The 22,280-nt window shown below is 53.1% G+C and overlaps 1 protein-coding gene across 2 annotated transcripts in view; it reads right to left on the bottom strand.

The window, feature by feature from the left end:
- Positions 1 to 22,280, bottom strand: part of MYO5B (myosin VB) — a 210,242-nt gene that overhangs the window by 133,496 nt on the left and 54,466 nt on the right. The window contains exon 1 of one of the 2 annotated variants that reach the window (XM_054723614.1): positions 6,458 to 6,512. The exons of the other annotated variant lie outside the window; for it this stretch is intronic. Within the exon in view, the coding sequence (XP_054579589.1) occupies positions 6,458 to 6,508 (51 nt within the window). The 5' untranslated portion in view covers positions 6,509 to 6,512. Of the gene's footprint in view, positions 1 to 6,457; positions 6,513 to 22,280 lie in introns of those variants that run through there. 2 annotated transcript variants of the gene reach the window in all.

Genomic DNA, 22,280 nt, shown 5'->3' on the forward strand with positions numbered 1-22,280 from the left:
TCTCTCCACAGCAGTGACCGCACTCGGGCTGGCTCAGGAGCTTTGTTTCTCAGCGCACACAAGTCAGGTGTTGGGCATAGTGACTCACATGAAAAAAGTTACATTTCTGGGCAAGTTTTTCAGTGCAAGTAACATTGAGTATTCTGATTCAAACATGCAGCCTTCTTTCCCCTCCCCTCTGGTGCATAAGTTTTGTTAAAAAATAAAACTGAAACCTGGAAAGTCACAGCTTCCCACCCAGAAGCACGCAGAGGGGAAGTGAGAGGGTTAAAGCTGGCCGAGGGGCCCTTTTTGCCCCATTAACCCTCATGTCACATTTCCCAAATTCTTGGTTAGACAGCTTGAAATTTCACCAAAAAGTGATTCCATTGGTTTAACAATATTCTTTTCTAAAAAATGCCAAGATACCTCTAATAGGAACATGGTATATTGGTGATTCACAACCCCTTCTAACAAATCAGTTCAGTGCCATTTGGAGAAAAAAGAGTTGAGAGCAGCTAGGAGGGAGGGAGGTACCCCCCTAGTGGGGTCACCACCCTGATCCCCAAGACCATCAGGGGTCTCTGACTCACTCATCCTCAGGCATATCACCCCAGTCCAGTCTGAGGGAGACTTACAAGTAAAAGTCAATTACGAAATAGGACTTGGTCATTTCCCTGAACGACTTCCATGGAGGTGTCACGTAAACAGACCCGGAGCCAGGCTGCCTGCCACTGAGTAGCTGTGGGACTGGGCCAGCTACTGAACCTCCCTGGGCGGGGGATTCCAGGACACAGATGCGGAGTTTCTGAAACATCACCTGGCACCTGCTAGCCGGCACTTAGCAACGCAGGTCACCCACTTGAGCTCCATTTTCTCACCTGTAAAATGGGGACAAAAAACAAAAGATGTGTGCTCCTGATAGCCCTTTGTCCAGGGGGAATCAGGTGTCGATTCCGACAGAGTGAGGATTTATCCTCTCTTAGCTTTTTCTTTCCAGGTTATATTCTCTTTTCTTTTCTTTTCTTTTCTTTTTCCTTTGCCAGATGGTAGAATTTTGTGGTTTTATTAACACAAATACAATGTGCTGTCTCTTCATTTCTTCGCTGCGCAGCCTGCCATTGGGACCTGACAGCGGGGCTGCCCTCTCCACAATGTGTGGTTTGGGGGACACTGAGCCATCGCAGCACATCAGCAGCACTTCAGGCTCCGGGCCCTTCCGAAAGCCACTGGCAGCATGTGCTTTGCTTTCCTGTTGCTCCATAACCCATGCCGGCCATCACGATCCGGCCCTGAACCCTCCTGGCCTTGTCCCGAGGAACCCGGTGCGGGATCCGACAGAGTGGGGGATGTGTCTGCCCTTAGCTTTCTCTTTCTGGGTTATAGTCATTGTCTTAAAACTCTGCTTTCACCCCTGTCAGTTGTTCTACCCCTCACTGTGGCTTGGAAGATAGGACAGCGCGTTCACAGGGAACGTGAGCTCCACCATCTGAGGGTGCAGAGGACCCGGGAAAGGAACCTGCCACTCAACGTGCAATTCCTTCTCCCGACGCTTCGGCAGAAAGGTGGTTTGGGCTTAAACACCCTCAGAGCCGGGAACTCCTCACTCACACAGCAGCTCTGCGCCCGCTGGAGACTCCCCGTCCTTATGCTCCTACCCTCTGGGAACACGTGGCCACATCTGTGCTGCCACAGACGCCTGATGCTGGTCGCCACGGAAATGACCGCAGGCGGTTTACAGTTTGGAGGACTTTAAAACGTTATCGAGTTTGAACCTCACAAGTTCTCTGAGACGTAAGTAGGGCAGGTACTCGTATTATTCCATCTCTAGCAACATAAAGCGGGGGAGGGAGGGCTCAGCCAGTTTAGGTGACGCTGCCCACTTTTCTATGAAGCTGCAGAGTGCGGACTGGAACCCACGTCTTCTCACGCCAGGTCGGGGCTTTCAGTCCTGCTCTGCCCGCCTGGCAGCGCAGAGCCGCGAGGAGCCCACGTGACCCCTGCCCGTAAAGAACAGCACAGCAGCTCTCCGGCCCCTCCTGCTGTTCCTCTATGACTCCTCAGGAGAGGTCAGCGGGAGTTTTGCCAACATACGAACAGCTTAGTATATTAACTTAATTAGGAAACCAAAGGTGTAACGGGAAAGGTATTCAGACAACGTATTTCCTAGAACTTCACAAAATCTAACCTAGACCTGCGACACCTAGAGCAATAGTTAGCTAGTGACCAGCTCCGCCTCCACTCCCAGGCCAAACAGAATATTTTAGCCAGTTACATTTCCAAATGCCAGCAGCCACTCACCTCTCACCACCTCTGGAAATTACACATAACATAGAATTGAGATAACTCAACTATTAGAACTCTACATTATATCGTGATCTAATCAGCCACAAGAGGGCAAAGATCACTTAACACGTGTAGGGAGTTTATGACAGAGCTGTTATCGCCCACAGGGAAGGGCAACCCTTCACCATAGAGTATAAATTGGTCTTGTTTTGCATTTGTGAGCAGCTGTATTTCCTATGTCAGCGCTGACCACAGCAGACATGCGAGGGGTTAGAGAGAGGACACAGTTATCTTACCCGCCCGTCCCCATAAACCACAATGTCCCAGGAAGGCTCTCGCCGCCTTGCTGTGGGAATGTGGTCCTTTTTACTGCCAGAGCCTGGGATGCTGCAGGCTGAGCTGACAGGAAGTGCTCCACATCCCCGCGGGGCGGGGGGGAGGGGGGGAGGAGGAGGGGAGCCGTGGCCCAGTCTGGCTGCTCATGGTGCAAGGAAAGGGCTGTGGCCACCTGCGCTGGGGAAGCCGAGGAGGGCAGCCGGGCAGTGACTGCAAGCACCCGTCTCAGCCCGGAACTCAGGGTCTCCTACAACGGCGCCTCCACAGCGGCTCCCGGAAAGCCTGCCAGGCTCGGCGGGGGCTTCTCTCCAGGCGCTTTGTTATTATCTCCTACACCTAATAAATCATGTCTGCCTCTCGGCACACAGGGAGGAGGTGTCCTCCCATCTTGACGAACAACACCACATTAATAAAACATACTTGGATCCATTAATTCAAATAAATATTTAAGCGCCCATGTGGCAGGTGCCAGGACAGACGCATGAACGACTCAGGTGCAGTTCCTAGCCCTCAGAGGCACCTCTGAGTTTGCACCCCCAGTGCGTGGCCACCTCTCCTCAGCCCTCTGGGGTCACACCTGACGTGTCGTTGTGGGTATCAAACGATCGTGTGAGGCCCCCTGGGATTACAGGGGTGCCAACAGACGTTCTCCTTGAAGGGGTGCCAGAACACTGGCACGGCAAGCCGGGCCCTGGGTACTCTCCGGCTGTCCTGCGCCCAGGAGACAGCTTCACTCCCACATGTAATGGGCAGTGAGTGTCACCGTGGCGGGAAAGTACGTTAATTACAAACCATCCTAGGTCTGAGTGTAATCGGATGCTATGAGGGCGTGGAAAGGTGGGCAGGGCAGAAGCCATGGCCTCGGGGTTCATCTGACACAGGACTGCGACCTCGTCCAGTCCCTACTTCACTTCTTGCTGCGGCTCACTAAACATATTTTTGCTCATCTATGACATATCACTGTCTTCTCTTTTTTTAAAAAAATTATAAATTATTGCAGACTATTTTTTAAGTACAGAGGCATTAAAGCAGATATCCATATCCCCAGCACACATCCTATCTAATAAAAGAGAAACATGCAAATTGACCATACCTCTGCTACACCCACAAGCCACACCCACCAAGCCACGCCCACCAGCCAATCAGGAGTGAGTATGCAAATTAACCCAACAAAGATGGCGGTTAATTTGCATATCCAGGCACAGAGTGAAGACTGAAGACAGCGTAGAAGGAAGCCAAGTGCTGCAGAAGGGAGCGAAGCTGCAGAGAAGCAAGCAAGCGGGGCGGCAGAGAAGGGAGGGAAGCAGGCGGGGCGGTGCCACAGGAAGCCCTATTGCAGGAATCTTCCTGCAACAGGCCTCTAGTTTTTACATATTTTACAGCCTCCTCCTAGCTGCTTTAGACATCTTTTAAACAAATTTATAGTTACTGTTGAGGGTTCCTTCCCCATTCCCTCTACCTCAAAAGATAACCATTATCTTGACAATGGAAGGATTCCCTCACACCATGTGTGTGTGCCATGACCAAATATATATCCCTAAATACACAAGATTGTTTGACTGTACATCTTAGATAAATAAATGGTAGCATGTCCCACATATTCCATAATTTTATTGTTTCCCACTCACTACTGATATTTATCCTTGTTGATACATGTAGGTCTGGTTCACTCATTTCAGTTTTCCACTGCGTGTGTGTAAGTGTGCGTGTGTGTGTGCGTGTGTGTGTGTGTGCACACACACGCTTGTACTATTGTTTATCTACTCTCCCATCAACGGGCCTCGACAAGTGTTCACTAACTTACTAATTCATCAAACGTTACTCAGATTCTACTGTGTGTGCCATACACTATGCAGGCACAAGAGACTACAAAGAAACTACGTAATTCTTGCACTCAGGCCAAAGCTAAAAAGCTCCCTTGTGGACACGCCTCAGGTAGGGGAGGCCCACGGACTGTGCCAGCAGTCAGTTGGGTATTTCTGTGTGGAGCCCAGGAAGGGAGCGGAGGCTTACCCATGAGCCTAGAGGTCTCGTGCTCCCGGGGGGGGGGGGAGGCCGCGAGAGCCTGACGAGGGGAACTGGCCAGCCAACCCACTGCAACATGAGAAATAAAAACAGACTGTTGTTTTTACGCCTCTACATGTTGGGGGGGTTCGCTCGCAGCAACAGATAACCAAGACAGGAGGTCACTCCCCCAAAATCCCCGAATCAGACTGACCTCAGCGTAGCCCTCCCCGGCAAGTCCCGTAGGCGGCCCCCCCTGATGGCGCGCCTGGCCCTGCTGCACAGTGTAACAGGCACGCTGACAGCTCCCATCAACATTCTGACACATCCTCTCACACAACCCACCCATCGTCCGGCCTTCAAGGGCCAGCTCGAATCTGTATTTTAGACATCACCAGGTTTTTCTAATGGTCTGGATGATGCAGTTGAGAATACTGCCACTTAAAATGTAATCATTCATGTAAGTATAATTTATATCCCTCGTCTTCAAATAAAAATAAAAAATAAATATATTCCCCATCTTCCGAAAAAGATCTGTAGCAAAGCCATTCATTTTATGCTGTCTTTTCCAGTCACCGTTTTGCATCTCTATCTGAGCTCCCCATCTGCAGGATAAAATCCCCGGGGAGAGGGTTGTCTATTATACATCTTTGGTTCTTCCAACATATTGAGTGCAGTAAAAAGGACCACACCAGTGCCTGACAGAGGCCTGTTGGTTGATCTCTATCGCTCCCAGCCTTGGTAACATCCTTTGGGGGGAAATGCCTCTTTAAAATGTGCATAATTCCTGGCCAGTCGCCGGCAAAGGTATCCTTCCAGAAGGCAAGCCAGTTTCCTTTCTAAGTGTCATTGTTTAAAGTTCATCTAGAGCTCCAGTGATGGGAACCCTTCCCTCAAGAATCGGAACTGTGCAGAGTAAGCAAAGCTTCCCCGGGAGGAACTAACGAAGGGGTCCATGGGGGACAGACTCCGGGTCTGCCGGGAGAACGAAGCCATGGCCGGCTGACAGGGTGCTGTGGACTGAATGCTGTGTCCCCCCAAAAATACAGATGTTGAAACCGGACCCCCAGTGAGGTGGTGTTTGGAGCTGAGGCCTCTGGGGTCTGATTGTCACGAGGGTGGGGCCAGAGCTCCCTGCTCCCACCAACGAGGACACGGTGAGAAGACAGCTGTCTATAGCCCCGCAGCCGGCCTCCCCGAGACTGAACCCGCCGCAGCCCGGACCTTGGACATCCCAGCTCCACGGCCGTGACAAGTACATGGCTGGGTTTATAAGCCACTCGGTGATGGTAATTGGTGGTCACAGCCCAAAGGGACTAAGACGCAGGGCTCCAGGAAATGACAGCTACAGGTTGTTAATGAGCATCCCTCACTGGGTTCGTCGCCACATCCCGCTGGAATTCAACAACCAGCAGTTACATGCTCTACAGTCAGCACTTGACTAAACTGGGAAATCACCCATCCCACCACGGGTAGGTTTTCTGCTGCTATTCCTGCTAATGCTACTGTCCTTTTTTTTTTTTTTTTTTATCCTTGGTTTAAAAAAAATCACGCTCAGTGGTTGAACGTCGACCTATGAACCAGGAGGCCAGGGTTCGATTCCCAGTCAGGGCACACGCTCGGGTTGCGGGCTAGGTCCCCAGTGTGGGGCCTGCAGGAGGCAGCTGATCGACGTTTCTCTCTCATCATTGATGTTAGTCTCTCTCTCTCCCTCCCTCTTCCTCTCTGAAATCAATAGGATATACATGTATTTTTTTAAAAAATCACTAAGAAAATTTCAAAATATAATTTAAAGAATCAAGGCAGAGTGGCTCCCTAGCGTCTTATGTCCGAGAGTCTTCCTACAACTGACCTGGCGCGCGTTACAGCGCGATTCGGGGAAGCGACTACCTCTTGGGTCCATTCGGAGAGAGCCGCATGGTCCCACCGCGTCCCTGCGGCGTGGCCCGCGTCCCGCTGCAGCACCGGGCGAGGGCTTCCTTACCCACATGCAAGCGAGCTGTGTTCGGAGTTCTGAGTCTGGAACTCAGAATTCACCTTTTCCATAGAAACAGCCCCTCACGTGACGGGCTCCCAGGACAGCGACAGGCCCGAAACAGAGCAAGCCTTTGTCTGCAGGAGGAAGCGCGTTGCGGCACGTGCGCGCCTGAGCATCCCTGTGCCCCCTCAGCTGGGGTGGGGTGGGGGCCCTTGTGCGTACAGACGTGATGCATTGCAGCCACTCACCCCCTGGTCCAAGGAACCCGGACCAAGTCCTCGACCGCCATTCAGATGCACCGGGGGTTTATAAAGGACTTGTTAAATCTCACACAGCCCATCTCACAGCGGTTTTGACCCATCGAAGTGTATCGGGGGATATAAACCCTGCACACCCTGCTCCAGGACCAGGTTAACAGAAGTCCTCTCCTCTCGCGTTCTCTAGCGCTCTACCTGAACCGTCTCCCAGGCGATGTCCGCATTTTACTCATGGTCCACTTATTTGCGTCCCTGTCCTTGCATTCTTAGACATTCGGCCAACACCCCCGCGCATACGAAAGCTATCACTACCATTTGCGGATGGCGCCTCATATGCTTCAACACACACCTCTCACCCCTCCATCCTCACAGCCTCCCCTGAAGCAGGCACGCGGAGGGATGTACCCCAAACAACAAGCAACTGGTAGCCCCAAACAGCAACCCAAATCTGGCTCCTCCCCGGCCTTCCTTCCCTGGCTCCAGGCTGCTTCTCTCCCCACGCAGCAGGCTCCCGGGGACAAAGGCAGCCGTTTGTTTATCAAATGAGCCACGTGCCCCACCTGACTTACTGCCACACCCTGTTTCACGCAGCTCAGTACCCCCGACCTCTGTGTGGTGTCTGCTTGCTGCTTCCGCAGGTTTAAGCTGCCATTTACATACAGGTTTGTCCTGAAACTGTCCTAACCCTTTTTTAAAATATGTTTTTATTGATTTTTAGAGAGAGAGGAAGGGAGGAGAGAGGGAGGGGGGAAAAGAGAGAGAGAGAGAGAAACATCTATGTGGGAGAGAAACTATCTGGGGGTTAGACCAAATCTGAAACCTGGGCATGTGCCCTGACCAGGAATCGAACCTGGGACCTTTTGGTGCACGGGATGACGCTCGACCAACTGAGCCACACCGGCCAGGGCTGCCCTAAAGCTTTTCGTATTAACACGTTAAAAGGAAAAGGGGGTAAATGGGACTAGGAGGGCAAAGGTCTGGCCGAGGGAGGAGGATGCACTGAGGCCGCCCTTAGAAGCAGGAGAAACCGGGACCAATATGACTGGTCGTCAGCGCAGCCCTGTCCTGCCTGTCACAGGGATTACAGTCCGATGGACGTGGGCTATTTCAGGCTGCCTCTTCCCCGGAGCCCAGCATCTGTTATGCCTCTAGGTTTCTAATTTCAGCGGCAGAGACAGAGTCCAGGAAATGAGGCAGACACATCTAAGGGCCTGCAGAAACAACGAGAAGGATCCAAATAAATCACTGTCTGCCTCGAAGGGATTTCAAATGAGAGTTTCAAGCGATGGAAAGAAAAGATGAGAAGAGGAAAATGACAGACAAGGAAAGCATCGCAGCAGAGACAGCCCTAAGCTGAAATCCAGAAGAATCACGCGGCAAGACACCGCGATGGCAGCGGCACTCGAAGGGCGGGCTGGCGCTTGCACTGACACCGTGAACGGAGGAGCCGGGAGAGGCGAAGGGACGAGCCCAAGGCCGCTCAGCTTCACGGGGCAGGGAGCTGGCGGGCAGAGCTCCTGCGTGCGGGCTCTGTTCTGACACGGCTCCGTGCAGCAGGGTGTGCGGGAAGCCCGGGACTCTGGCTAAGCGTCAGTTTTTAATGAAAAAGCACCCGGCGGCGACGGGGCTATAAAAGGGTCATACAGGTGCCACGGTAACCAGGAGGTTCCCGGAAGAGGTCGGTCAGGTGCTTAGCTGAACCGTAACTCGCAGGCTTTCTGACGGGATGATATCGGATTCCCTAGAGCCACCGTCCTGAACGAATGCCAACCACATCCTGGAGCTGAGCATGGCATTAACCAGGCGAGGAAGTGGTACTGTAATAAAGAGAAACAGAACACATTAAGTGGATAGGCCAACACTCGTTAACTTACGGAGTCACCGCGTCAACGTCAAGGCTGTTGGGCTCCAAAAATAATTTCAAGAATTGAAAGCCTGCGCTTGACATAAAACTCAGAATCCATAAAGAAACAACGGACAGATGTGACAGCCCTCGTTTTTTAAAAGGCTCTCCGTAAACAAATTTATAAATGAATGACAGAAGATGGGAAGAAACATTCGCAAATGCACAGAGAAAGGTTTAATATCTTTTATTCCCGAAGCGCCTATAAATCAGGAACAAGACATGAACAACCTGTCAACAGGCAATTCATCACCGAGATACCCAGAGCCAATCAACAGACAGGATTCAAGGAATGACCCATAAACAATGAGATACCATGTTTGAACCTACACGTTTTACAAACTATCAAAAGACTGGCGATACCAAGAGATGAGGACAGAAAGGCAGACTAGAGGAAACCTGGGAGGCCGAGTCTAGGAGTCTCCTCCCAAAGCACCAGGCCTGATGAAGATGTAAACACACGGAGACATGGCCGACAACACGGTTAGAAACTGAGAACTGGCCTAAATTTCCACCAGCACTCGGGGGAAGCATGTTGTTAGTAGTCGCTAACATGTAGTAGTAGACTAATATGGGTGATTTGGGAAGATAATTAAGATGTGTTAAATGCAAAACGTAAGTTTTTATAAAGTACTAGAGGCCCGATGCAAGAAGATTCATGCAAGAATGGGCCTTCCTTCCCCTGGCTGCTGGCACCGCCTTCACTCCAGCTGGAGCTGCCTTTCTGCCTTCCCACACTGCCCAGAAGCCCAGAGTGGCTGGGGTGGTGCGGAACACCTGCATCGTTGCCACAGCGACGACGCAAGCGTCCCACCCCAGCCACTCTGTGCCTGGGTATGCAAATTAAACTTCCATCTTTGTTGGGTTCATTTGCATACTCACTCCTGATTGGCTGGTGGGTGTCGTGAAGGTACGATCAATTTGCATCTTTCTCTTTTATTAGTGTAGATGACGTGTGTGTGTGTGTGTGTGTGTGTGTGTGTGTGTTGTGTGTTTGTTTGTTTGTTTAAAGTGGACCTATGATGACAAAGGGCTAGTCTGGAAAGTTTACACCAAAACCTACCAGTTTATCTCAGAGCAGAGCAGGCGGAAAGAGAAGGAAGGGGGAGATGTGTTAAGTGAAAAGCGATGAGATTATGGATGACACTTACTTTACTGTTTTCTGTTCTCAGTTTTCTAAAATTACTCACAAGTTCTTTTGTAGACAGGAAAAAATCTCAGTAAAATCTCATCATGGCCAAAACCGGTTTGGCTCAGTGGATAGAGCGTCAGCCTGCGGACTGAAAGGTCCCGGGTTCGATTCCGGTCAAGGGCATGTACCTTGGTTGCGGGCACATCCCCAGTGGGGGGTGTGCAGGAGGCAGCTGATCGATGTTTCTTACTCTCTATCCCTCTCCCTTCCTCTCTGTAAAAAATCAATAAAATATATATTTTTTTAAAAATCTCATCATGAAATATGCAGAAAACGGCAGTTCCTTCTGTCCAGGGGAAACGTAGAGACAACCCTCACTCGACACTACTCCCCCATGAGGACGTCACCAAAACAAGAAAAGCGTGTATGCGGACCAGCGCTGACTTCATCCGAGACTTAACACAGCCTGAGTCTTCGCCTGCACGCCTGATCACGTCACACACGATGCCACTGGGCGTGGCACTGACTCTGTGACTATTACGCCCCTAAAAACGGAAGCAAGGACCCACTGCCTGAGGCCTGTCCCATGATAAAGACCTGCATGGCCTAAACGTCCCACACCAGGATGCTCTTGAATGCATACTTTGCAACAAAACATCTCCCGCTAAACGGTCTCCGGTCTCCGGCTGTCATGGTCTGCCTGACGAGCCATTCATCCTTTGGAGACGGACGCCGTGGCAGGGCCTGAAATTCCACCCATGAAAGAGAAGCAGGCGCCATCCCCTGCACGTCCCTCTCCAGCACACCAAGGCCATGGTTCACCCCTGGAATCAGGCACTGAAGAAAGATCTTAGGAGTCGAAAGACGGAACCCTGCTTTACCACCGTGTGCTTCTGCTTCTCCACTGGACGCGGGGAACCTGCTTCCACAGCGAAGCCGGCGCGTGCCCCCGGCTCCAGGAGTGAGGGCAGACCCTGCCCCAACTGCACCTTTCATTCCCGGACCTACTGTTCCCTGGCCCCTCAGAAGCCCTCAGTACAGACATACGTCATTGCCCTGGTGAAACGTGCGTGTCCACGTCTGACGTACAAAATGGCTTGAACGCAACCATTCAAGGCCTTGAACCACAGCGGTGTGGTCAGAGCAGCCCTAACGTGGCTTTGCTCAGCAGTAGAACTTATTTAGACGTGGACGTTCTGGTACGTTTGGGGAAAATCACTCATCACTTCAGAGCAGCAGAATGGAAGGATTCTTTTCCAGGTGACAAGCGTGACAGAGTTGTAGACACGACAGGCCAAAGGCTTTAGGTGCTGAGGAAGGTGCCATTGAAGGGAACAGCCAGTGGCCGGGGCGGGAGAGTGACCCCTGGTGCCAGTCCCGGCCTTGCCAGGTCTAGAGGTGAAGCCCTGGCAGCTCACGAAGCAGCTGCAGGTGCCAAAGGCCCTGATGCCAACAGGGAAACCAGGGCAGCAGATCACAGACACTGGCGAAACCAACATTCAGGCGAAACCAAGATACCGCGGAGAAACTGGAGACGGCGGTCTGGGGCTGACAAAGAACAGTCAGCGGCCAGGGAACTGATCCTCGGCCCGCAACAAAGGTGAGCGGCACCTGTTTTGCCAGAGAGGCTGGTGGTGTGAGCCAGGAAAGGGCAAGACCGACCAGCCTCCCGAAGTCCGGGCAGAGACCACCTCTCAGGAAGCGCGTAAACGGTTCGCTGCATCACGATAAAGCACTGACTCGCACGGTGCCTCCACGACGCAAAGTGCTGGCAGCTAACACGCTCCGTCACGCGGGTCAGTGCGTGTAGTTACTCAGTGGTATTCACAGCAGTTAACGCTCCCAGATCCGTGGAGGTGCCACGGTGTCGGCTGTTTATCTCACCCGTGTATTGCTCAAATTGTTTAAGGGCCAAGGTGTCAACCGGCAATTGGTGCTTTGGAGCTAATAGTTGCCATGTTCTCTGGATTCTGATTATAACGTTCATGGACGATGTCACCAAGATCCCCATCAAAATCAACGCTAAACTATCCGTCAACTACACCAAGATGGTTGCTTCATGAAGAAAACAGAGAAAGGCCCTAGCCAGTTTGGTTCTGTGGATAGAGCGTCGGCCTGCGGACTAAAGGGTCCCAGGTTCGATTCCGGCCAAGGGCACATGCCTGGCTTGCAGGCTCGATTCCCCCCCGCCCAATAAGGGGCATGCAGGAGACAGCCAATCAATGTTTCTCTCTCATCATTGAGGTTTCTCTCTCTCTCACTCTCTGAAATCAATAAAAAATGTATATTTAAAGAAAAGAAAACAGAGGAAAGAAAACACAGCCCTTGCTGCAAGTAGCTCGTGAGCGACAACTTAGCGTGTGCGCTGCCGGAGCGCCCATCGTGAACCACAACGGCGCTTCCAAAACAGCTGAGGGCCGAGTGAGTGGCACAGGCGGCGAGTGCAGAAGCGTGGGGGCTGGGTCCGCTGGGAAAGGCTGCCAGAGACGTAGGATTTAGACAGAAGGAAGAGGAAGGCCAAAGGCTGAGGGACAGGACTAAACTAATGCAGACAATGGTGATGTGAGGTGGACAACGCACGCAGTAAGCCCTCCTGTGCAATCACTGCAGGGACTCGACTACCTGCTCTTGGACACAGGTGCCTCGGGGAGCAGCAGCGACTGAGGGGTGGCTCGGGGAAGAGAGCTTCGCCTGAGGGAGCAGGTCAGACTATGGAGCCTCAGGCCCGTGCGCCTGCTGCTGTCTCCAGGAAGAAACCCCGAGGATGCCGAGGCTATCAGCCCCCTCGGGTCTCCCTCAGCACCCCCCGACTGCCCACTGTACACCTTCACTCTCCCCCGGACGGAGCTGGAGACCAGAGAGCAGTGGCCTCCATGTGAACGACCCACGCACAACTCTAAGAGCAGAGTGGCCCTCAGCAGCCGCTGTGAGACTTCAAGCACAAGGTTCCCAGGTCGTTCCCACTGAAACCACCTTCTCTGACCGTGGGCACCACCCACACCCCGTGTGTCCATCTGGGGAGTCTCGGTGAAGCCTGCGGCGGCACGTGTCCAACCTAAGACACGTCCATCTCCTTATCTTTTGTGCCTACCGCTCAGAATTAAAACAAACCGTGACAAGGGGTAAGACAAACACCCACCTCTGACAGAAAGTGCGTGTCAGCAAAAGTGGGAAAGGGTCTGGGCAGGGGACGCAGGCCTCTCAGCACAGGCAACCCTGATTGCCACACACGAAGGGGGAGGGGGACCCTACAGCCTTCCCCGAGGCTTCAGCCTGGCTAAAGGCAGGCCGTGTTCAGGGAGACACCCCCTCAGGACTGCAGCCCAGGTGGGGAGCAGCCAGGGAGCACACCTCCCCAGCGGTCCAGCATCGCACAGACCCCGTGAGAAGCTGGAGATGTAGGCGGGGTTAGAGCAGGGCGACAGACCAGCCGGAGAGCTGTCATGTGTGCGATGCCCCGGAGACAGGGCAGTCACTGCTGCAGCCCAGCGCAGCACGCCTGACATTCTTTTCTCGACGGGATCGTGTTAAATGAGGAAATGGCAGGAAGAGAGGACGTAACACTCAGATGAGCTCCACGATCACGCGACGGGGCACCGATGCTGTGCCTTTCACTCTCGGTGCCGGTGCCACCGGGGTTTAAGCACTGCCAGGTCAAAGGGATGTAGTGAGGCCAGCGCCAGAGGTGCCCCTACCATCCCGTATAATCAGCAGCATTTCCGAGGAAGTGTGATTTCATCAGAAGAGAAGTCAAACAGAGGAAGTTAACTGCCTTATCTTACAGAAGCAAATTCTGCTCCTAAGAACACCAGATCCCTACCCTGCGGAGGGCCCTGAGCAGCAACTGTTATGTTGGATGAGTCACAGGCTGAGCCAGACTTGCCCCCAACGTCACGATGACGGCTTAAACCGGCGGGCAGAGGAACAGGCCCTTCTGGGGTTTGTCCTCTTGGCAAGCGCTGCAGTGAGGTCTCCAGGTGGGTTGCACCTGTCACTCGAATACATGTTCTCTGAGTTAAATTAGTTACGACAGAACTTACTAGGACCAGGAATCTGCTAACACCCTACCTTCTGTAAGGAGTCAGTGATAGCCCTAGCCGGTTTGGCTCAATGGATAGAGCATCGGCCTGAAGGATCCCAGGTTCGATTCCAGCCAAAGGCATGCACCTTGGTTGCAGGCTCCTCCCCGGCCCGGGCCCTGGTCAGGGCTCGTGCAGGAGGCAACCCAATCGATGTGTTTCTCTCATATCGATGTTTCTCTCTATCTTTCCCTCTCTCTTCCACTCTCCCTAAAAATCAATGGAAAAATAGCCTCAAGTGAGGATTACCAAAAATAATAGTAAATAATAAATTAATTAATAGATAAATAAAATTTAAAAAAGGAGTCAGTTATAACTAAAATCTACACTGAGTGGCCAGGTTATTATGATCTCTGAACACATAATAACCTGGCCACTCAGTGTGTGTGTGTGTGTGTGTGTGTGTGTGTGTGTGTGTATTAGAGGCCCAGTGCATGAATTCGTGCATGGGTGGGGTCCAGCCAGCCTGGCCAGGGGGAAGGGATATGGGCGGTTGGCCAGCCTGCCTGCTGGTCGAACTCCTGGTCGAGGGGACAATTTGCATATTAGCCTTTTATTATATAGGATATACACTGAGTGGCCAGATTATTATGCGTTCAGAGATCATATAATCTGGCCACTCAGTATATAATATTCATTATAGTGTCTTCCATTGCTATTTGTTTGCAGGATGTTTTACAATTACCACCAGTAGTTACTAAGGTCCTTACATTCTCTGCGGTTTATGCTGGCAAGCTCTCTCATTAAGGTAAAACTGTAAGGTCCGGGTGAAGCTGGATCCCGGGTCCGGGTGAGGCCCTGTGCCCCTGGATCTGGGTGAGGCTGGATCCCGGGACCGGGTGAGGCCGCACACACCTGGGTCCGGGTGAGGCCACGCGCCCCAGGGCCTGGGTGATGCTGGGTCCCAGGTCTGGGTGAAGCCGCGCCCCTGCATCCGGGTGAGACCAAACCAGAGGGAGTCGGACCTGCATTACCACCATTTGTCCACCATCCAGAGCTGAAAAGTCAGTTCCGACATGTACACATAAGGAACTGGTGGACATTGAAATTGCGTCTCAAAAGAACTGTTGGTCCAGAAAGAAACTTACTACAGACTGATTCATTTGCCTGTCAGCATAACTATTATTGCTCGTCTCACATTCGGTTATTATAAGTGTATTTCTAGTGACACATGATCTCGCTCATGTTGGGCCTCAGAGGGAGGGTAGGAGAGGGTGGGGGTCAGGGGGAGAGATCAACCAAGGGACTTGTGTGCATGCATACGAGCCTAACCAATGGTTAAGGACAACAGGGGTGTGGGGGCATCCGTGGGGAGGGGTGGGGGATGGGAATGGGGGAATGAGGACAAATATGTGACACCTTAATCAATAAAGAAATTTAAAAAATAAATAAATAAATAAATAAATAAATAAATAAATAATAAAGTAAAACTGTAAGGTTGCTAACTGAACATCAGGACTGGAGTTTCTACGTCTTAGCCTTTTGGGTCATTCCTCTGATCGGCTGAAGGACTGCCTGTGACCAACCCCTCCCCTCTTCCTGTGAGGCAGCTTAAGCATCACTAGAGTCACCTGGAGACCTTTCTGTGATGCATTTATGGGGCCCCTACCATTTGCCAGGCAGGCTCCTCACACTGGGGTGCAAGGGGAGGGATAAACAAGGCCGCTGCTCTCCTGGAGCTCACACATTCTAGTAGCGAAGACAGACAAAATCAGACACACGGACGCCCACACGCAGAAAAGCAGGGCGTGGTAAGGGGCTCAGAAACAACCCACGTGTGGGGATCAACAGCGTCATTTAGACAGAGTGATCAAAGGAGACTTCCCGAGGCAGTGCCACTGAGGAAGGAGAAGGCAGACACGAGGGACAAGGCCCGTGGACACTAAGAGGGGGAAGCGTCATGAAGGACACGGAAGCCCCTCAGAGAGGAGCTGGGATGGGTCCAGGGGCCCACTTTCCTAAAACACAACCAAAGCAACTCTATCCCGGGTGCTCTGGGAGCCTCGGTGGAGAAACACTGCAACCGGATACACGGGGAGGCCTCTGTACACAGCCGTGACAACACTGACCCATCCCAGAACGCACAGCATGAACACAGAGACATCCCATCAAGATAAAGACAGGGCTCCCACCGACCCAGCCAGCCAGCCACTTCCGCCACCCGCTCCACAGGCAGACACGTGGCGGGGGCACCCGTGCCCCTCGGCTCAGAAACTCCACGGCGCCCGAACCCGCCAAGCACCACCAGCTGTGTCGTCCTTTGAGCACCCACTGGGTGATGCCTGACATGGCCACTCCCTACGAAGACCCTTTTTCGTAGGCTCAGACCCTTCCGGTTCTCCATACATACTCCCATCATAGCAACCAACTCTCAGGAAGGCTTCCAAACGGGCACGCAGCAGAAACTCAATAACTGATCAATGATAAATAACCGTGACTAATGACAACAGAACGCCTACTGTCAAGACGCGTCTGAAAATGAGCCCGTTTCTAACAGCACAACACCCAGCGCAGCGGCTTTCTGCTTTCACGACGACACTGTCCTGAAACGAACGGGGTCATTGATTTCAGTAAGACATTTGCTAATGCAACACAACCATCAAACCCCAAACACACAAGCCTAACGCCAGCATTAAACTTCCAGATCGTCCCATTTAATTAAGGTTCTGTGAGTGACTGCTTATGAATAATGCACCGTTAGAGAGAGCCCTTTCCCATCACCAGGATTTAATGGCTGTTTCCCCGAAGAGACCGTTTCCACGGCCCCTCTCGCCCCCTGCCCTCCCCGCCGCCCCGCCCACGCTGCTGGACGTAGGTGGGCGTTCTCTGAAGCTCCCCGCACCTTCTCCAAAAAATGCCCGCTCGGCACCTCCGTGGCCGCCACTGCTTCCAGTACTGGGCGCAGAACAGTGAACGAAACAGACACACCCATTACAACTGTTCATGACACCCTGACTTAAGAAGTAGGGGACCTGCCTACGTAACCACAGACAGGAAGTGGGGGGTAATAGAAAAGCCTGGAAAGAAAGGATGGCAGGGTAAGAAACCCTAAAGTTGAACTCTTACCAGGAGGAGGAGATTTGAGTTTTATCATTTATCAGAATGTGCATCTTAAATCTTTATTAAACTTGACTTTGAATATAAAAACGAAAGGAACAGGCCCCCGACGGCCCAGCGTCACACAGTGCGGGACGCGACACCAGAGCCTGACCCGCTCTCCCAGGAGCACGGAGGCCTCCCCGCGGCCGGACCGCTCTTGCCCACTTTGCTGCAGGGCTCGCCGGGCCTGGGGGGGCAGAGAACCACACTGCACTTTGTGCTAAAAACCAGGGCCAAGTGGGCATCAGAGGAAAAGCTCATGGCCGGGCCATGGGACGCGGCTCTGATACGGCTTAATTATTCAAGTCAGAGCACGATTTCCTTTTCTCCGTGTCTGAACAAGTGTGGCCTTGTAATTACCGGGTTCGGATAGGGAGTTGCAATTCGTTTCTGCACATTAAGGAACGTCCAAAAAAAGCACCAACTGCCCGGAGACCCGGAGACGGATACTGCGCAGCCCATGGGCTGAAGTCAGAGCAGGGGTTTGGCCACTGCCTCCTCCGGGGGGAGGGGAGGGAGAGGGGACGCTTCCCACAGCCTCCCTGCCCACTCCCGTCCTGGCTTTCACTATTATCCTCCCCGGAGCAGCTCAACGCCTGTTCTTATCCCCCAGGCATCTCGAATGCTATTTTGGCTTAAAGTACATGGGAGTTTAGCTTTTGTCCAAAGCTTCAAGAGCCGCTCCAGCGATTGAAAAAAGCGCACACAATTAATTTATTTCATTGATTTCCCAGCTTAAGTCCTGACTCCGAACAAATGGGCTCAGATTGCAGAAGATTAAACTTCCATCTCGCAGCCCCATTTACAGCATTGAAGCCTCCCCACCACCTGGGCCTGACCTGGCGCTCCTTCGCCTCCTCTCTTTACAGCACCCAGCACGCCGGTTCTCGCTTCGCGGGGCTGGATGCCGGCTCTGGGAAGTGAGCAGGGGCAATGGGCAGCTGCTGTTATCACCCTTTTGCAGAGGAGTAACCTGAGGCACGGGTATAAGAAGGAAAGGGCGGTGGGATTGGGCTTTCTTTATTTTTTTTAAAATATATTTTATTGATTTTTTACAGAGAGGAAGGGAGAGGGATAGAGAGTTAGAAACATTGATGAGAGAGAAACATCAATCAGCTGCCTCCTGCACACCCCCTACTGGGGATGTGCCCGCAACCAAGGTACATGCCCTTGACCGGAATCGAACCTGGGACCCCTCTGTCCGCAGGCTGACGCTCTATCCACTGAGCCACACCGGTTAGGGCTGGGCTTTCTTTTTTACAAACATCATGCTGTTAGTACAAGAATGAGTGTATGCTGCGTGAAATTTGGAGACTGTCCAAAAAATCAAAAGGAAGCCCTTTCCCCACGACGGCCCAAGGCTTCAGCTGGTGGACGTTGAGGCGGCCTTCTGCCCGCTCTCCGGTCACTCCCGCCAGGTCTGGCCAGCTGCCCCACGTGCCCACAGAAGGAAGGAAGGGAAAAGTGCCCACCGCCCCCTTTGGTGTTGTGTAGACGGGCACTTGCAATCCCAGAATCCATATCCACAGGGGTATTTCCCCAAGGCCTTAGTGCTTGGCAGAAGGCATGACATGTGACCGAAAAACGTGAGTTCAGATAGAATGAATGGCAACTGCTGTCATTCAGACCAGCGGTCGCCAACCGGTGGTCCGCGGACTGGTGGTCGGTGAGGTCCGAAAGGTTGGCGACCGCTGATTTAGACCAAGAAATAGCCTTCGGCTCGCAACACAAAACAGAGGAAGGGGAGGCGGGAGGAGGACAAGGGGAGGGTGTTAGAGGGAGAAACTCCACCATGAAGTCCCGTGCAGGGGGAGGCCACAGCTCAGCACTGGGAGCGGACCTGCTCACCGGTTCCCTGTCCTCACGAACCCAGACTGCACGGGGGGGGGGGGGGGGGGGGGGTCAGTGCAGCCCCCCCAACCCGCCATGAGGGCAGCAGACCTGATGCCAGGCCCCCGCCTGCCATCTCCTCCCCCTTTGACTCTGGGTGGGTTATGGGTCCCGAGGCCCAGATTCCACATTTGCAAACAGGAATCCCAGACACTGGAGTGTCGCCTCGTAGGGTGATCCTGAGGATTCATTGATATGTTTGAAGCAGTTCGCATGAAGCCTAACACAGAACACGCACTTTCTATGTGTTAGCTAGGATCCTATGTGTTAGCACGCACTTTCTATGTGTTAGCTAGGATCCTTTATAGATCCCGCGTGAGGCTCTGGATGGCTGAAACCTTCTCAAACTACCTACAGTGAAGTACCGTTTATGAAATTTCTGAACTGCCACAGACAGATGCTTTCGGAAAATACGATAAAAATGAATCGCTAGAAAAATCACAGCAATGTCAAAACGCCTAACGTCTAGGCACCTTCCACGCTGAACCACGGCCTCAAGACTCTGCTCACGTCCAAGGTGCGCAAACCGTCCTCAAAGAGCCCCCGGGGCGGCCCGCTTCCAGGGCAGCTGGCTTCTAATCAGGGGGTGACTGAGGCCTCGGGGGGGGGGGGGCGGGGGGGATCAGGGTTATGTAATCACATTACATAACCCGTCCCCAGTTCAGACAATGGTCGAGCTGGGCAAGCGTGTCCAAGTGTCAGCTGACCCTTCCGAAGCCTCAACTCACGCTGCCCCCGGGAACGTGGCGAAGAGCCCCCGGACCAGCATGGGAGCTCGTCCCGCATCCCTCCACCTGAGGGGGCAGCGCCCCTGCCCCGGGAGCGACCCCTGGGGCAATGGTCTCGGGAGGCGGGGCGGTGCTGGGGGAGGGGCGGCCTGGGAAGACCAGCGGTGCTGGCGCTACGTCAGCAGGCGGAGCGTGTGGCTGGGCGCTAACCCCTCAAGGAAGCCTCATCTCCGGAGAAGATACACACGGTACCCACCTGCCCCTCTCCTCCCCGGAGGCTCCTATCGCTCCACAGCGCACTCTGCAGACCACAGACGGAACAGGGAGAGAGAGGGAAGCCAGACACAGGGCTCTACTCCGGCTCTACGGCTCACAGGGGTTTGACCCTGGACGTGGCTTTCCTACTCTGAGCCTCCGAGGCCTCACCAGCACAGACGAGGAAGCCGAGGCGCCGTCAGGACCCCTCTGACTCCGTGACCTGCGGGCCCGACCGGGGCTGCCCCTCGGTGTGCACTGGCCCATCATTCACACCTGACTCCGTGCCTGCGCCTCTGTCCTCGGCTCCATCCTGTTAGTGACCACAGCGCCCACTGACCCTGATCCCGGTGTATGTGTGTGTGTGTGGGGGGGTAGCAGCCTGACCTGCTGGCTCTCTCACTGCATCTCCGCTCCCCACACACACTGCAGGGTCCTCTCTCCCTCAGGCCTCTTCCCCACGCGCCTCACAATCCTCAGGAGCGGGCCCTTGGCGGGTCTAGCCTGTGGCATTGCGTCTCAGGGCTAGACTCAGCCTTCTGGAAGGGCGGCTGAGAGTTATGTAACCGCTTCCCTTCAGAGAGAGCGTCCACGCCCCATTCATCAAATATGTATCGAGCACCTTCCGGGGCCAGGCCCTGTGCCCGGCTGTAGAGCAGCGATTTGCAGCCGGCGTGCGCAGTAATTGTTAAACAATACTTGTTAATTAAATTGACTGGGGTGACATTGGTCAACACGAACAGAGGTTCCAGATGTGGCATTGTTACAAGATCTGCATATTGTACTGTGTGCCCACCACCCAAAGTCAGATCTTCTCCTGTCACCTGGTATTTTTAAAACATGCAATAGCTGACGATTCAGCCAGGGGCACTGACCTCTTTTCCCTTAGATGGTCAAATAAAAATACAAAAATGACAACAGCCAGCACAACAATAGCCCTCCGGTGTGAACAAATCAAAATTATACCTATTTTTTTTGTCACATCGGCAAAAAAATATTTTTTGGTGTGCCGCAGAATTTTAGTCATTAGTTTAGGTGCCGCCAGATGAACAAGGTTGAAAATTGCTGCTCTAGAAAGAGTGGGGGGGGAAAGCATGGGCCCTGTCCTCAGAGCTGAGGGGGGCTGCGGGGGCTCAGGCAGCCACTGAGGGGGGAGTCTAAGCACTAGCCTGGCCCCCAGTCTCTCAGAGCCACATCCTTGGGCCGTTCATAGACTGCTCCAATGTGTAAATGCCTGTTATCAGATCATCTGCTCTTAATGAGCTGAGGGGTTTTTAGGAGCAGTGAATAGGGTTTTCTGGTGAGGGGAGAGGGGAGAGGAGAGAGAGAGAGAGAGAGAGAGAGAGAGAGAGAGAGAGAGAGAGAGAGAGAGAGGCACTGTCTGAGGTTGGGGGATTTTGTTTACTCTTTAAAGGTAGGGGTTAGCTGCTTCCCTTCCACTTTTGGAAATCCGGGCTTGGAATGTTTCCAGCTACAACTAGTAATAGATGACAAGAGAAAGACACAAATAATGGAACCTCATTCTCCTGCCCTCTCCTACCCGTCCCTTCCCAGCCTCCCCCTCTCACCAGGACTCTGACATTGAACTAAAACATAGTGATGTTCCTAAGAAGTGGACTAATGTTTCCCTGGAAAATTCAAAACGGACCCAATAAACTTAAAGACTGAAAGTGTAGGACGAAATCCTATGATGATCATGCCACACACGTCCCTGTGGTCCTGAGAGGCCGCAGCTCCCGGCTGCTGGACCCACAGCCACTGCCATCACTCCATGCAAGGCGTGGCGACTCTTCCCTCTCTCCATCCCCCGGGGCACAAGGAGAGAGTCATCTGCAGCCTTCTCTCCGCTTTTCTTTTCGGATGGAGTGCTTCGGGAGCAGAGTGGCCTCGTCACTTACTTTCTAGTCAACAGCCATCCTCCAGGCGCTCTCCAATCAGTCTTTAGAAGTTCGCTTTCACTCCGTGATTAAAAAGAGAACGGGGTGCTTGCTCCCCGAATCCAAGAGAGAAAGCTCAGACGTGAGTTAAGACGCAGTTTTTCCCATAAAGGACACAGGCTTGCTTGCACTGACCCACCGTGGGATCTGCAGCCAGAGACAACTTCCGCTCCGACTCCGGAGAGAACAGGCCTGCAGCACTGAGTTCACTGACGGAGAACGTGCTCCGCTCACCTGGGGGCAGACAGCACGGCAGGACGGACGGACGCTGGCCGCAGGGGCTGAGCCCTTGCCCCGGCTGGAAGGGCCGTTCACCAAGTGCGGTCCCTGTGTCTGGGAGCTGGCTGGAAATGCACGGGTTCAGGCCCCACCCTAGACCAGCTGAGTCAGAAGCTCCAGGGGTGGGACGTGGGAACC

The sequence above is a fragment of the Eptesicus fuscus genome, chromosome 12 (genome assembly GCF_027574615.1).
Source record: "Eptesicus fuscus isolate TK198812 chromosome 12, DD_ASM_mEF_20220401, whole genome shotgun sequence".
NCBI lineage: Eukaryota > Metazoa > Chordata > Mammalia > Chiroptera > Vespertilionidae > Eptesicus > Eptesicus fuscus.